The following is a 16,635-nucleotide window of genomic DNA, read 5'->3' as shown; positions in this document are numbered from 1 at the left end:
GTTGCCAGAGAAGATTGACATTTGAGTCAGTGGGCTGGAAGAGGAAGACCCATCCTCAATGTGGGTGGGCACCACTGATGGGCTGCCAGCAGGACTAGAACAAAGCAGGTGGAAGAAGGTGGGATCAGCTGGCTTGCTGAGTTTTCTGGCTTCTGGCTTTCTTTTTTCTTTTCTTTTTTTTGGAGACAGAGTCTCACTCTGTTGCCCAGGCTGGAGTGCAGTGACACAATCTTGGCTCACTGCCACCTCAGCCTCCTGGTTTCAAGCGATTCTCCTGCCTCAGCTTCCCGAGTAGCTGGGACCATAAGCATGCACCACCATGTCTGGCCAATTTTTGCATTTTTAGTAGAGACAGCGTTTCGCCATGTTGGCCAGGCTGGTCTTGAACTCCTGGCCTCAAGTGATCCACCTGCCTTGGCCTTCCAAAGTGTTCAGATTACAGGCATGAGCCACTACGTCTGGCCATGACTCTTCTGGCTTTCATCCTTCTCTCATGCTGGATGCTTCCTTCCGTTCCTCCCACCCTTGGACATCAGACTCCAGGTTCTTCAGCCTCTGGACTCTTGGACTTATGCCAGTGGTTTCTCGGGGGCTCTCGGGCCTTCGTCCACAGACTGAAGGCTGCACTGTCGGCTTCCTTGCTTTTGAGGCTTTTGGACTCAGATTGAGCCACTACTGGCTTCTTCCTTCCCCAGCTTGCAGATGGCCTATTGTGGGACTTCACCTTGTGATCGTGTGAGCCTATTTTCCTTAATAAACTCCCTTTCATATACACATATATCCTACTAGTTCTGACCCTTTGGAGAACCCTGACTAATACACCATAACATCTAGGAAGATAACTAGCTTATCTTGTTTATTGATTGATCACTGACAGTGCCTAGCACATTGCCTAGCCCTTTGGAAGTGCACAATAAACACTTGGTGAATGAATGAATGACTGAATAATAAAAGCTAACCTTTAATGAATATTCATTATGAGCCACATTCAAAACTCTATGTACTTGAGTTTATTATCTTGTGTTCAATTCATCTTTCTAAGTTTTGAGAGGAGGAACTGGAAAGTCAGAAAGGCTAACACCTGTTAGCTGAAAATGATGAGGTTTATAAATCTGGAAAAGAGAGCTTTATTTTTCATAAAGGGTTGCAGCCTGCGGAGTAACCATTCTGATAGAATGGGAAGCACAGTCTCCAGCCAGAAGCCAGAAACAGACACTTTGAGGGAGGAGCAAAGGAAACAGGAATTTATGCTGAATGGGGTGGTCAAATATACATATTTAATAAACTATAGGAGGGGTCACGAATATGTATGAGAGAAACCTGTGCATGCGCAGTTGATCTTTATCCCTCTCTGTGGGACCCATGTACGGAACATGGAGGTGTTAGTATTATCTGAGGTAGGAGTTTTTGGCCCTCTTACCTCAAAAGGTGAAGCAGAATACAGGAAAACCCTTACTGTGCATTGTCCATAGACTGGCCAGAACCACTCCGTGGTAAGTGATATCCTTTTTTTGAGATGGAGTTTCACTCTTCTCACCCAGGCTGGAATGCAGTGGTGCGATCTCGGCTCACTGAAACCTCCACCTCCTGGGTTCAAGCAATTCTCCTGCCTCAGCCTCCTGAGTAGCTGGGATTACAGGTGCCCACGACCATGCCTGGTTAATTTTTGTATTTTTAGTAGAAACGGGGTTTCATCATGTTGGCCAGCCTGGTCTCCAACTCCTGATCTCAGGTATCTGCCTACCACGGCCTCCCAAAGTGTTGGGATTACAGCCGTGAGCCACTGCGTCTGGCCCATCATAAGTGATCTCTTATCAGGTGAAAAAGGAGGAGCAGCAGCAGGCGGTTGGTTGATATCAATCAATAGTGGAGTCCTTTGAAAGGGCAGGTTTCTGTTCAGCCTTTAGGGAAGAAAGCCTAACTGTGGTTATCCAGGGTTGAGGTATAACGAGGGATAGCTAATCTCTTATCCCATCATGGCTGAGAACTCAGTTTTCAAGATTATTCTGCAGTCCCATTGGCCAAGAGATGGTCAGTTCAGTCCATTGTGGGGCTTGGAATTTTATTCTTAGTTTGTACACCTTTTCCAAAGACAAGGATAGAGCTGGATTTTTTTTTTTTTTTTTTTTTTTGAGATGGAGTCTCACTCTGTTGCCCAGGCTGTAGTGCAGTGGTGTGATCTTGGCTCACTGCAACCTCTGCCTCCCAGGTTCAAGCGATTCTTCTGCCTCAGCCTCCTGAGTAGCTGGGATTACACATGCACCACCACGCCGGCTAATTTCTGTATTTTTAGTAGAGGCGGGGTTTCACCATGTTGGCCAGGCTAGTCTTGAATGCCTGACCTCGTGATCCACCTACCTCAGCCTCCCAAAGTGCTGGAATTACAGGCGTGAGCCACTGCACCTGGCCCAGAGCTGGAATTTGAACTCATGTCCGGCTGATCCCAAAGTTCATCCAAATGCTTAGTCAAAATGCTGAACTGCCTGCTTGAAATTCAACACAAGGTAGGTAGGGAGGTCTTTGGGAGAAATAGAAAACAACTGTAGAATTTACTTTTTAAGATGCATCTTAAAACATTTCTGGGCTGGATGTGGTGGATCATGCCTGTAATTTCAGCAATGGGAGGCTGAGGCGGGCAGATTGCTTGAGCTCAGGAGTTCGAGTCCAGCCTGGGCAAGATGGCAAAAATCCATCTCTACAAAAATTACAAATAATTAGCCAGGCGTGGTGGCATGCACCTGTAGTCCCAGCTACTTGGGGAGGCTTGAGGCAGGAGAATCCCTTGAGCCCAGGAAGTTGAGGCCACAGTGAGCCACCTTCTTCATGCCACTGCACTGCAGCCTGGGTGACAAAGTAAGACTGTCTCAAAAAAGAAAATTAAAAAAATGCATGTCTGCGTATTGCCAGGCAGATAAGAGCCATTGTTTTAAGAGACAGGAAAGAGCATGAGCCAAGCCATGGAGGTTGGAAAAAGCAATGTGTATTCAGAAAACTTAGTACGTTTAGTAGGCCTAGAAGAGAAGGAATCTTGAAGCAAGCTGCAGTTGGAGACCAGAGAGGTAATTTGGGTCCAAAATGTGAAGAGTCCTATATGCCAGCTGTAAACCAAAAATAAAATTCTAAGTCCCCAGCCAACTAAATGGACCCCTCCTCTTGGCCAAGAGCATTCTAAAGTTAACCTGAAAAACCAGTTCAGGACATGCCTCATGATACCCTCCTCCCTCTGGAATTCAGGCACAACTGACCAGCGTTAACATTAAAACAGAGATCTTAAGACTGACCAAACAGACTCTTTGTAGCAATAAGACACCAAATTCTGGCCAGGCACGGTGGCTCAAGCCTGTAATCCCAGCATTTTGGGAGGCCGAGACAGGCGGATCACGAAGTCAGGAGATCGAGACCATCCTGGCTAACACGGTGAAACCCCGTCTCTACTTAAAAATACAAAAAACTAGCCGGGCGTGGTGGTGGGCGCCTGTAGTCCCGGCTACTCGGGAGGCTGAGCCAGGAGAATGGCGTGAACCCGGGAGGCGGAGCTTGCAGTGAGCCAAGATTGTGCCACTGCACTCCAGCCTGGGTGACAGAGCGAGACTCTGTCTCAAAAAAAAAAAAAAAGGCACCAAATTCCTACCTGACTCTAGTATAGCATGACTTGACTGATAGCAGGCCCTGAAATAAATTGAAGTATTTTATCCTAAAATATATCTTTGACATATTTTGAAATAGTCCTGTAAAGTTGTCTCTTGTGGGGAAAAATCTACATTCTGTCGAGCATCCCCTTCCCTTTCCAGGTCTTTTCTCTGATTCAGGAGAGAATTATCTAAGAGTCTGGCACTTTAAAAGTCTAATCAGAAACATTTACAATCTATTTTCTCTGAAGCCTGTTACTTGGAAGCTTCATCTGTGTAATAAGGACCTTGGTCTCTGCAACCCCTTATCAACCTAGACATTCTCTTCTATTGATTCCATTGATTCCTGGTTTTTAGATAGTAACTTTTTCAACCAATTGCCAATTAGAACGTCTTTGAATCCACCTATGATCTGGAAGCTCCCTCCCTCCCCACCCTTCGAGTTGACTTGCTTTTCAAGACTGAACCAATGTACATTGTGAAAGGAAAATATCTTGGGCCCCCAAAATCACTAAGGAAAACTCAAGCTGGAAACTGCTTAGGACTTTGGCTTGGAATCCATCTCTTCAAATATTTTACAGAGTTTGACTCTTTTCTTCAACACAGGGGTCAGCAAACCACGACTTGTAGGCCAAATATTCCCCACTCCAATTTTTGTGGAGTCTGTGTAGAGAACTGTTTTTACATTTTTAGGGAATTGTTGGGGGAAAAAAAGAATATGTGACGGAGACCACAGGTGGCTAACAAACCCTAAAATATTTACTCTCTGGTGCTTTACAACAAAATTTGCCACCCACTGCAGTGTTATAGAAGTTTAGACTTTATTTTGTAAAGACTTTATCTTGTAAGGGACGATCGTTGCCAGGTATTCAAGTAGAGAAAGGATGTCTACCTGTGAGAGAAAAGGAAGGGGAAAGGATAAGGTGAGCCTGAATTTTGTCTTGTTCCTTTCGGTAGCTTCAAAGACAGTGGGAGTTGTTTGGGAGTGGGTGAATATGTAGATGATTCAGTGTAGATATCTAGTAGGGTGTGACAGGTGTAGCCAAGGTGGGGTGGTAAGATTGTTCAGGGAGTGGGAAATGTTCTGGTTGTTGTCCTGTCACTTTTTATTTTTCTCAATTCTCACTAAATTGTTTTCAACAACTGAGGTTTCCAAAGATGAGATCTTGAGGAAAGCTAGATATCAGGAAGGGATAATCAGGCTTCATGATAGCTTCATTATGGATTAAAGAGAATATATTCTCTATTTCACATAAATTACTCAGAAACCTTTGGAATTATGTTCTGGTGTAGTCATAGAGAAGATACCAGTGTTCACAATGAAAGTATTTATTAATGCTGGCCGGGCCCGGTGGCTCACGCCTGTAATCCCAGCACTTTGGGAGGACAAAGCAGGTGGATCACGAGGTCAGGAGCTCAAGACCAGCCTGGCCAATATGGTGAAACCCCATCTCTACTAAAAAATACAAAAATTAGCCGGGCATGGTGGTACACACCTGTAGTTCCAGCTGCTCGGGAGGCTGAGGCAGGAGAATCGCTTGAACCCTGGAGACGGAGGTTGCAAAGAGCCGAGATCGTGCCACTACACTCCAACCTGGGTGACAGAGTGAGACTCCATCTCAAAAAAAAAAAAAAAAAAGTATTAATGCCGACTGGAAAAAAAAATACACTATTTAAAATGGGAATAATTAAAAAAACCCACTCTTTTGAACACATCCTGAGGGTTATAGTGCTTTGTAAAGTTTGTGTATACAATTAACGCATTAAACCACTCGTCACTCAGCCAGAAAAAAAAAAAAATGACAGCATTTTCACTACTGGGAAAGAAAATATCCGGCCGGGCACGGTGGCTCACGCCTGTAATCCCAGCACTCTGGGAGGCTGAGACGGGCGGATCACGAGGTCAGGAGATCAAGACCATCCTGGCTAATACGGTGAAACCCCGTATCTACTAAAAAAATACAAAAAACTAGCCGGGCGAGGTGGCGGGCGCCTGTAGTCCCAGCTACTCGGGAGGCTGAGGCAGGAGAATGGCGTAAACCCGGGAGGCAGAGCTTGCAGTGAACGGAGATCCGGCCACTGCACTCCAGCCTGGGCAACAGAGCATGACTCCGTCTCAAAACAAAACAAAACAAAACAAAACAAAAGAAAAAATCCACACTAGAAAAATACATTATACAGCCAACTTCCTTAAGGTAATGACAAGGGCATATTACCCCAAGATGGAAAGGAAAAATACTAAAAACTTCTTTCTCAGCCCTCAAAGACTTTAGAGAGATGATTGCCTTTTAATTCATTTGTGGATACGTTCTGGATACATTTTAGGCAAAACGATCTATTCTTTGGCATTGTCAAAAGACAAAATTGCAAAAAAATTTAGTTTGAAGATCATACTTGGCTTTAATTTGTGATTCTAGAATCAGGCAACATCTCATTCTATAAAGTAAAATTGGTGTTCTGATGGGCTGAACAGAGGAGGTTGGCTTTATTACAGACAGAACCTGGCTGAGGAAAGCAGATACAGGGAACAAAAAGCAGATTAGTTGTTTGAAAGTTACTTTCCAGTCCGGGCGCGGTGGCTCACGCCTGTAATCCCAGCACTTTGGGAGGCCGAGGTGGGCGGATCACATGAGGTCAGGAGTTCAAGACCAGCCTGGCAAACATGGCAAAACCCCGTCTCTACTAAAAATACAAAACTTAGCAGGGCATGGTGGTGCAGGCCTGTAATCCCAGCTACTCAGGAGGCTGAGGAAGGAGAATTGCTTGAACTCAGGAGGCGGAGGTTGCAGTGAGCCGAGATTGCACCACTGCACTCCAGCCTGGGCAACACAGGAAGACTCTGTCTCAAAAAAAAAAGAAAAAAGAAAAAAAAGTTACTTTCCTTGTAATGGTTAAAGCAGAGGGGACTTCCTTATCATGCTGGTTGAAACTGGCCTATTTGGGGATTTGGCTATCATCTCTCTCTCTCTCCTGATTTCTTGGAAGGTCAAAAGATTTCTTGGCTTCCTGGTGGTATGGAACTGCCACATGAGTGACTTTATTTTGCTTTGGTCTGTTGGTCCTAGTGCGGGAGTTCAGTCCAAACCAAAGGCCTCTCATAAATTTTATTCTATTTTCATTAATATTTATTTATTATTATTATTATTTTTTTTTTTTTTTTTTTTTTTTTTTTTTCTGGAGACGGAGTCTCGCTCTGTCGCCCAGGCTGGAGTGCAGTGGCCGGATCTCAGCTCACTGCAAGCTCCGCCTCCCGGGTCAACGCCATTCTCCTGCCTCAGCCTCCCGAGTAGCTGGGACTACAGGCGCCCGCCACCTCGCCCGGCTAGTTTTTTGTATTTTTTAGTAGAGACGGGGTTTCACTGTGTTAGCCAGGATGGTCTCGATCTCCTGACCTCGTGATCCGCCCGTCTCGGCCTCCCAAAGTGCTGGGATTACAGGCTTGAGCCACCGCGCCCGGCCTATTATTATTTTTTAATATGAGGTCTCTCTCTGTCACCCAGGCTAAAGTGCAGTGGCACAATCAGATATCACTGCAGCCTCAACCTCCTGGGCTCAAGTGATCCTCCACCTCAGCCTCCTTGTGTAGCTGGGACTACAGGCACGTGCCACCATGCCTGCCTAATATTTTTATTTTTTGTAGAAATGGGGTCTCACTGTGTTGCCCAGCCTGGTTTAGAATTCCTCCACTCAAGCAATCCTTCTACCTCGGCCTCCCAAAGTGCTAGGATTGCAGGTGTGAGCCACTGTACTGGCATATACATTTTATTTAACAGTATTTTAAGAGTAATGTTTCTTAAAAAATTCTCTTCCTCATTTCTCCATAGCCATTTGATTCTAACTACCTTATACTTGATAGGTAAGTGGCTTCTTTCTGTAGTTGGCAGATATTGCTAGAAATATTGTAACCACCCAAGGGGCTCACCTTGCCCGCTGCCTACACAGAACAAATTTACCAAGACAGGGAACTGCAGGAGAGAAAGAGTAATTCATGCAGAGCCGGCTGTGTGGGAGACCAGAGTTTTTTTATTACTCAAATCAGTCTCCCTGAGCATTCAAGGAATAGAGTCTTTTTTTTCTTCTTTTTTACTTTTTAGAGGAGTTTTGCTCTTTTTGCCCAGCCTGTAGTGCAGTGGCGCAATCTCGGCTCACTGCAACCTCTGCCTCTCTTGTTCAAGGGATTCTCCTGCCTCAGCCTCCCAAGTAGCTGGGATTACAGGTGCACACCACGACGCCCGGCTAATTTTGTATTTTTAGTAGAGACAGGGTTTCACCACGTTGGCCAGGCTGTTCTCGAACTAAGGATAACTTGGTGGGTAGGCGGATGCCCGTGAACCAGGAGTGCTGATTGGTCAGAGATGAAATCATAAGGATTCGAAGTTGTCTTGCACTGAGTCAGTTCATAGGTGGTGGCCACAAGATCAGATGAGCCAGTGTATCGATCTGGGTGGCGCCAGCTGATCCATCAAGTGCAGGCTCTGCAAAATATCTCTAGCACTGATTTTAGGAGTAGTTTAGAGAGGGTCAGAATTTAGTAGCCTCCAGCTGCATGACTCCTAAACCATAATTTCTAATCTTGTGGTTAATGTTTGTCCTACAAAGGCAATCTAGTCCCCAGGCAAAAAGGAGGTCTGCTTTGGAAAAGGACTGTTGTCCTCTGTTGTTGTTTTTTAGTTTTTTGTTTTGTTTTGTTTTGTTTTTGAGGTGGCGTCTCACTCTGTCACCCAGGCTGTACTGCAGTGGTGTGATCTTGGCTGACTGCAACCTTCACCTCCCAGTTTCAGGCGATTCTCCTGCCTCAGCCTCCCAAGTAGCTGGGATTACAGGTGTGTACCACCATGCCTGGCTAATTTTTTTTTTTTTTTTTTAATTTTTAGTAGAGATGGGGTTTTGCCATGTTGGCCAGGCTAGTCTCAAACTCTTGACCTCAAATGATCCAACTGCCTCGGCCTCCCAAAGTGCTGGGATTACAGGTGTGAGCCACCACACCTGGCTGTGGTCTTTAAACTATGAACTATAAACTAAGTTTCTCCCAAAGTTAATTCAGCCTATGCCCAGGAATGAACAAGGACAGCTTGGAGGTTAGAAGCAAGATGGAGTCAGTTAAGTTAGATCTCTTTCACTGTCTCAGTCATAATTTTGCAAAGACGGTTTCAATATGTCAGTGTCAGCTGGATGTCATTGACCCTGTCAACCCTCCATTTTACTCTTCCAATTTATTGTTTTCCTTTCTCTTGTTTTTTTTTCCCTTTCTCTTCTTTCAGTGGCCCATCATTTGCTACTTCTCTATTTGTTGGCACCTCATTAAGAATGGGTTGGCAATGGGAAAGAAGGAGTGTACGAACTCAAATCTGTAATTTTTGGAAAAACATTTCAGAGAGGAGACTTGAAGCTATGTCCCCTAATGTCGTTTTGTTTTTGAAAAGTGGAGTCGGCCGGGCGCAGTGGCTCAAGCCTGTAATCCCAGCACTTTGGGAGGCCGAGGCGGGTGGATCACGAGGTCAGGAGATCGAGACTATCCTGGCTAACATGGTGAAACCCCGTCTGTACTAAAAATACAAAAAACTAGCCGGGCGTGGTGGCGGGCGCCTGTAGTCTCAGCTACTTGGGAGGCTGAGGCGGGAGAATGGCGTGAACCCGGGAGGCGGAGCTTGCAGTGAGCCGAGATCACGCCACTGCACTCCAGCCTGGGAGACACAGCGAGACTCCGTCTCAAAAAAAAAAAAAAAAAAAAAGAAAAGTGGAGTCATACACAGAGTAACTTCTTTTAAATGAACATTAACTTATCCAGCCAGTCTTAGAATTGCATGTCGAGGGCTACAGGCTGAGGAACTTTGGGGAACCAACCCTTGTATCTAAAGTGCCAATATTTTCCTAAATCATATTTGCCTTAATGGTTGTTTCCTTGATTCACACTTTTTTTTTTTTTTTTTTTTTGGATACAGCGTCTCTCTGCAGCCTCAACCTCCTAGGTTTAAGTGATCCTCCCACCTCAGCTTCCCTAGTAGCTGGGACCACAGGTGTGCGACACCATGTCTGGCTAATTTTTTATATTATATTTTATTTTATTTTTGAGATGGAGTCTTGCTCTGTCGCCCAGGCTGGAGTGCAGTGACGTGATCTTGGCTCACTGCAACCTCTGCCCTCCTGGGCTCAAGCGATTCTCCAGCCTCAGCCTCCTGAGTAGCTGTGACTACAGGTGCGTGCCACCGTGTCTGTCTAATTTTTAAATTTTTAGTAGAGACCGGCTTTTACCACGTTGGCCAGGCCCGTCTCAAACTCCCGATCTCAGGTTATCTGCCTGCCTCAGCCTCCCAAAGTGCTGGCAGTACAGGCATGAGCCACTGCACCCAGCTAATTTTTTATTTTTTTGTTTTGTAGAAACGAGGGTCTCCCTATGTTGCCCAGGCTGGTCTCAAAGTCCTGGGCTTAAGTGATCCTCCTGCCTCAGCCTCCCAAAGTGGGATTACAGGCCTGAGCCACCACACCCAGCTGCTGATTCATACTTTAAAAAATCCGTGTCACACATGAGGACTAAATTCTGATTTTTTTATCTTGCCCAAATTCCTATCTAAGGGGTCTGGGGAGACATGCTCTACAAATCATAAATTCTCATCAGATGGGTTTTATTTAACCCTATATATTGTGACTTACTTTCCAAACTGACTCTGGCATAACATTACGAGACAAGGAAGAAAATCAAAATGTTTTACCCCAAAATTTTTCTTTGCCATATTTTGAAATGGCCTACAAAGCTGTTCTTTGTGGGGGAAAATTTGCATCTGTAAAGAATCTACATGAACGTAGGTAGATATTTTTCTTCCAAACCCTCCTAATCCTAAAGAAATTAACTAAAATCTGAATAGGAAACATTTGTCATCTATTGTTTCTAAGGGCAGCCACCATAAGACTTCAGAAGAACTTTGGTCTTCACAGTCTTTATCTTACCCTGAACATTCCCTTTCTATGAATCCCAGGTCTTTAGATAAAGTCAACCAATTGTCAATCAGAAAATGTTTAAGTTCACCTACAGCCTGGAAGCCCCCATTTTGAGTTGTCCCACCTTTCTGGACCAAACCAATATATTTCTTTCTTTTTTTTTGAAATGGAGTCTCTCTCCTCTCTGTCACCCAGGCTAGAGTGCAGAGGCACAGTCTCAGCTTGCTGCAACCTCCGCCTCCCGGGTTCAAGCGATTCTCCTACTTCAGCCTCCCAAGTAGCTCGGACCACAGGCACGTGCCACCACACTTGGCTAATTTTTGTATTTTTAGTAGAGAATAGGTTTCACCATGTTGGCCAGGCTGACCTCAAGTGAGCTGTCCGCCTTGGCCTCCCGAAGTGCTGGGATTACAGGCCTCAGCCACCATGCTCGGCCTCCAGTGTATTTCTTAAATGTATTTGATTGATGTCTCATGCCTCTCTAAAATGTATAAAACCAAGCTACATCCTGACCACCTGGGGTCCATGTTCTCAGGACCTCCTAAGGGCTGTGTCACGGGCCACGGTCACTTATATTTGGCTAAGAATAAAGCTCTTCAAATATTTTACAGAGTTTGACTCTTTTCGTTGACACACATAAACGTGCAGTAAGTCCTCACTTAACTTTCACAGTAGACCTATGATTTCTACTCAGCGAATTGAAAGTAAATCTTATAGAACTATATAGTCAATTCAACAATTTTTCACCAACGTCCTGAAATAATCACTTTAATCACTTTCAGGGTCTGATTTAAAATCTTGAATGAGACATATTTCTTGGTCCCATTCTCAATTTAGGTGTGAGTTTGAGGAGGCACAGGGTGAGTATAGGTTTGGTTACACTAATGTTTTAAAAGTTTTATATAATCATTAGTCACTATGTCTGGATAAAATGTTGTTTCTTGGGATCAGCAACACAATGAACTTAATTGCCTTAGAATGGACACATTATTTCAGTGTGTCTGTATTCATTAGGCCACCCTATTGATGTCCAAAGTTTCTAATATCCTCACTTTTGAGATACTTCAGTCTCTCATTTATTATTATTATTATTTTTGAGATAGAGTCTTGCTCTGTCTCGCCCAGGCTGGAGTGCAGTGGTGTGATCTCAGCTCACTGCAGCCTCCGCCTCCCAGGTTCAAGCAATTCTCCTGTCTCAGCCTCCTGAGTAGCTGGGACTACAGGCATGCACCACCATACCCGGCTAATTTTTGTATTTTTTTTAGTAGAGACGGGGTTTCACCAAGTTGGCTAGGCTGGTCTCAAACTCCTGACCTCAAGTTGTCCTCCTGCCTCAGCCTCCTAAAGTGCTGGGATTACAGGCGTGAGTCACCAAACCCGGCTCTCATTTATTATTATTATTACTATTATTATTTTCAAAATGGTGTTCTGCTCTTGTCGCCCAGTCTGGAGTGCAATGGCGTGATCTTGGCTCACTGCAACCTCTGCCTCCTGGGTTCAAGAGATTCTCCTGCTTCAGCCTCCTGAGTAGCTGGGATTATAGGTGCCCACCACCACACCCAGCTATTTTTTTGTATTTTTAGTAGAGACGGGGTTTCTCCAAGTTGGTCAGGCTGGTCTCGAACTCCCGACCTCAGGTGATCCACCCGCCTCGGCCTCCCAAAGTGTTGGGATTACAGGCGCGAGTCACGGTGCCCAGCCCAGTCTCTCATCTTAATTGTGTTCTTTTTTGGCTATGTATTTAGACAGTTTGTGGTCTTCTCCTTCGTCCTCTTCCCCCAACTGTAAAAAGTAAAATAGAGGTTCCTCTTCAAAGACTTTCCTCCTCGTCTAATTAGGAATAAATAGTAACTTCTCTTAAAAGCAAAATTTATTCAGAGACCTGTGCTAACATTCTTAAATGTCTGCTAGCCGTAATAAAGAAATCAATGTACTTTATCTTCTTAGCTCCCACAATTTAGCCTCAATATTTGCCTTGGCATGCTTATACTGGTCCAAGCAAGCATTAGGTCATAGCCTGTTCCTCTTCCTTATTTAAAAGTGTTTTTATCTTTCTCAGCATTCCACAAGTTACTTCCTCCTTCATTTGTTCTCCTCTACCTTTGCCTCTTTTAAAAAGTTCTAACTTGCTAGCCAATCAGGACAAACATAGAATGTGAGGTCCCGTTCCAGCCAATGGAAACCGGACACAGCAGTAAGGTAGACGCGTGGGGTTATAAACGACCTTGTCTCCTTTGTTCAGTGTACTCTTGTGGCAAAACTGCTAGTGAGTGTACCCTTTCTGCAAAAAGTAAAAATGGCCTTACTAAATAAATGAAATTTATGTTCAAGTGCTATTTCTTTATGGCACTGGAGAACAAGCATTTCAAACACAACCTTGCAAACCACCTCCATGAACATTAATTTCAGTAAAGTGATTGCCAGGATTGTCCACATGCTTTTGCTAGTTTCTACATAGTGAACTTATATTGGGTGGTAGCAAAAGAGAATTTGATTTTCCAATCAGTTTTAAATTAAAATAAAACACAATTGAAGCTAACAGAGCTTCAATTATTTGCAGAGATATGGTAAGAAATACAGGGAGACGAGTTACTTAATAGTTACTAGAAATTAGTATCATAATACAAATGACAATGAAGGTAAGCCATTCAATTTATAGGGATTTTACATGCTTAGGAAAATTCCTTTCCCAGTCAACAAATGACAAAACATAAACTTGCAAGCTATGTATTACGTTGGTGCAAAAGTAATTGTGGTTTGCTATTAAAATTAACAAATAAGGATATTAATAAATGGGCATATTGTAAAAAGAAATAAGGAAGTGCCAGGATTTGAAAAGCCAAGTGCAATTATGCAAGCCAATTTTTTAAGTAATGCAATTTATACCAAATTCCTTGTTTTTCCATTAAAATGAATACTGAGAGGACTTTTGTTTAATTGTACAGTAGATGTGGGTGCAATGCAAGTTCAAGACAAATTTCTGGGTTGGTTTATGTGGACTTGGGTTAGCTGCTTGGTGATCAATATGGCTTTGTATTCATAGAATCCCATGGGGTTTCTGGGTGAAGACCTTGACCTTGTTGCTCTGTCAGATTTAAATAATAAGAATGATGCTGGCCAGGTACGGTGGCTCACCCTTGTAATCACAGCACTTTGGGAGGCCCAGGTGGGTGGATCACTGAGGCTAGGAGTTCGAGACCAGCCTGGGCAACATGGTGAAACCCCGTCTCTACTAAAAATACAAAAACTAGCCGGACGTGGTGGCACATGCCTGTAATCTCAGCTCCTTGGGATGTTGAGAGACTGAAGCAGGAGAATCACTTGAACTCGGGAGGTGGAGGTTGCAGTGAGCCAAGATTGCACCATTGCACTCCAGCCTGGGCGACGGAGCGAGATTCTGTCTCAAACAAGCAAAAGAATGACACTAAAAAATTATGTCCTCTTGCCAGGTCAGGAATTACGAGGTTTCTAGGCCCTTCTTTACTTCCTTTGGATTCCTGGCAGGAAATCAAGAGAGAGAGCAAGTAAACGGATTCCAATTTCCAGCAGCAGGGCATTAGAAAAATTTTGGTCCTTTTGTGAGCCCTTGCGCCCTTAGAAAAGTATGGCTTGAAACAGGGTTTCTCTTATCTTTTACAAGCCTTTTTCCTCAAGCATTGGAATTCTGGTAGAGTGTTCAAAATACTGTTAAAAAATTATTCTGACAGTGTGCAAGTGATGGGCCTGACAAAAAAACTATGGGACACTTCTTAAAATGGTAAGGAAGACTTTGTTCATGACTATTGCAATAGGTGTCAAAACTATTGCAATATAGCCCTGCATGGTGGCTCGCATCTGTAATCCCAGCACTTTGGGATGCAGAGGCAGGAAGACTGCTTGAGCCCAGAAGTTCAAGACCAGCCTGGGCAACACAGGGATACCTAGTCTCCACAAAATATAAAAATAAATTAGCCAGGAGTGGTGATGCACGCCTGGAGTCCCAGCTACTCTGGAGGCTGAGGTGGGCTGATCTCTTGGGCCCAGGAGTTTGAGGCTGCAGTGAGCCATGATCGCGCCACTGCACTCCAGCCTGGTGACAGAGCAATACCCTTTCTTGAAAAACAAAGACTATGGCAATAGGGGTGAGTGATGGGTCTCAACTCTGAATATAGCAGGGAATTTTTTTTTTTTTTTTTTTTTTTTTTTTTTTTTTTTTTGAGACGGAGTCTCGCTCTGTCGCCCAGGCTGGAGTGCAGTGGCCAGATCTCAGCTCATCACAAGCTCCGCCTCCCGGGTTTAGGCCATTCTCCTGCCTCAGCCTCCCGAGTAGCTGGGACTACAGGCACCCGCCACCTCGCCCGGCTAGTTTGTTTTTGTATTTTTTTAGTGGAGACGGGGTTTCACCGTGTTAGCCAGGATGGTCTCGATCTCCTGACCTCGTGATCCGCCCGTCTCGGCCTCCCAAAGTGCTGGGATTACAGGCTTGAGCCACCGCGCCCGGCCTATAGCAAGGAATTTATAGTAAATGATCAGAGTGAATGGATCAATGGGTGGAAGATTACCAAGAGCAGACATGAGGGGTAGAGGTATTCTTGCTAAGTCAATTTAACAGGATTTTTGCTGGTGGCAGAATGATCAGATATCAAGGGTGGGGTTGAGGAATTTGATCGGATATTGAGGGTGATTCGATTTTTTTTTTTTTTTTTTTTTTTGAGACGGAGTTTCGCTCTGTCGCCCAGGCTGGAGTGCAGTGGCCAGATCTCAGCTCACTGCAAGCTCTCGGCCTCCCAAAGTGCTGGGATTACAGGCTTGAGCCACCGCGCCCGGCCGAGGGTGATTCGATATTAAGGGTGGGGGAGTTCTCACTAAACTGACTTAACTAGATTCTTGCCACAAATGGACTAGGCAGGTCAAAGACGACCCAAGGAGGAGACTCAGTCAAAAACAGCTCAGAGGAGCCTCCTGACTAAAGTTTGGTCAAGAGAGTCTTTGTCAATACCCAGCTGGTTTTCCCTTTGTACCACCATGTAGCGCCCTTCCCCCCATACCTTCAGCCCTTAAGGCTCTTTAAAACAAAATAATCAAATTCAAGTTATGGAAATTCGAGGAGGGGCGGTCCCTCCCCCTTCCTAGTTGCGGAAGACAATGGACTACAAGTCCCCTGCCCTCTCGCGGGGCTATGATCCGACCGGCCCTGCCCACATTCCGGAGTCTCGCGCGTGCGCAGAAGGCAGAAGGTCCTGCGCTGAGAGAAGGGGGCGGAGACAGGACTACGCGCCTGGAGTAGGAGGAGGAGGGAAAAAGAGACCATAGATTTCCATCCTTGCCTAGAGCGGCCCTTAAAGTGCCAGGGACAGGAGGGCGGGCGGGGACCACTCCAGAATTGGCCGCTGGCGGTATCATGGCGACCCGGAACCCCCCTCCCCAAGGTGAGCGGCGAGGGCCTGAAGTGGTATCTGGGACGCGGCTCACAGCTCTCGACCTTGCTCCCATGGCACCTCTTCCTTCCCCTGCCCTAGGATTCTTCGAACTGTATATATTTTTTTAAGTCAGCCCCTTTGAGCACCCCCTCCGAGCTAGACTTTTTCGTCCCCCTCCGGAACTCAAGCGGAGAGCCCCCCCCCCCCCCAGCACAGCCCTACCTACCTCCTGCCTTACCTTCACCTCCGGCCCTTTATCTCCATCTTCAAATGTATTATTATTTTCTTTTTTTAAACGTCTAGACTCAAGTGATTTCGCTGGGCTCCAGACTAGTTATCTCAGAGGAGGACCCCTCCCCACCTCCATTCCTTCCACTGATGAAAATGGACCCTGCTCTGACCTTGACCCTACTAAGATTTGGAGGTTGGGGTGACCCCTCACTACTGTGTCATTTCTGAGTTGGCCCTGGCTTCGTGACCCCAGGCTGGTCCCTGGGCCTTTGGGAAAGCAGATGGGGGTCATTGTTGTAGGGCCCTTTACTCTTGAGGCCCTGGTCTCAGGAATTGAGTTAAGTCAGTAGTTTCCATGTGGGCATTTTTAGCTGTAGGCCAAAAGTAATGAGTTGTAACAGATATTTAAAAAGATGTATGGGACATTTCTGACTTTTGAT

The 16,635-nt window shown here is 45.1% G+C and overlaps 1 protein-coding gene and 1 long non-coding RNA gene across 7 annotated transcripts in view; one reads left to right on the top strand and one right to left on the bottom strand.

Annotated features, from left to right (window-relative positions):
- Positions 1-4,433: 4,433 nt before the first annotated feature.
- Positions 4,434-16,351, bottom strand: LOC135969300 (uncharacterized). Its single transcript, XR_010584462.1, has 3 exons — positions 16,203-16,351; positions 5,126-5,247; positions 4,434-4,521 (listed from the first exon to the last, which is right to left on the bottom strand). It is a non-coding gene; the product is annotated as an uncharacterized lncRNA (long non-coding RNA).
- Positions 15,919-16,635, top strand: part of FUNDC1 (FUN14 domain containing 1) — a 53,143-nt gene continuing 52,426 nt past the window's right edge. For 2 of the 6 annotated variants that reach the window (XM_074029439.1, XM_005593352.3), the window contains exon 1: positions 15,919-15,973. In XM_074029439.1, the coding sequence (XP_073885540.1) occupies positions 15,946-15,973 (28 nt within the window). In that variant the 5' untranslated portion in view covers positions 15,919-15,945. Of the gene's footprint in view, positions 16,237-16,261; positions 16,389-16,635 lie in introns of those variants that run through there. The other 4 variants (XM_045383382.1, XM_074029436.1, XM_074029437.1 and 1 more) reach the window with 4 other exon arrangements.

This window comes from Macaca fascicularis, chromosome X (assembly GCF_037993035.2).
Source record: "Macaca fascicularis isolate 582-1 chromosome X, T2T-MFA8v1.1".
In the NCBI taxonomy this organism is placed as follows: Eukaryota; Metazoa; Chordata; class Mammalia; order Primates; family Cercopithecidae; genus Macaca; species Macaca fascicularis.
The sequence above is the reverse complement of the archived record's forward strand: the minus strand, read 5'-3'. Positions and strand labels throughout refer to the sequence as shown.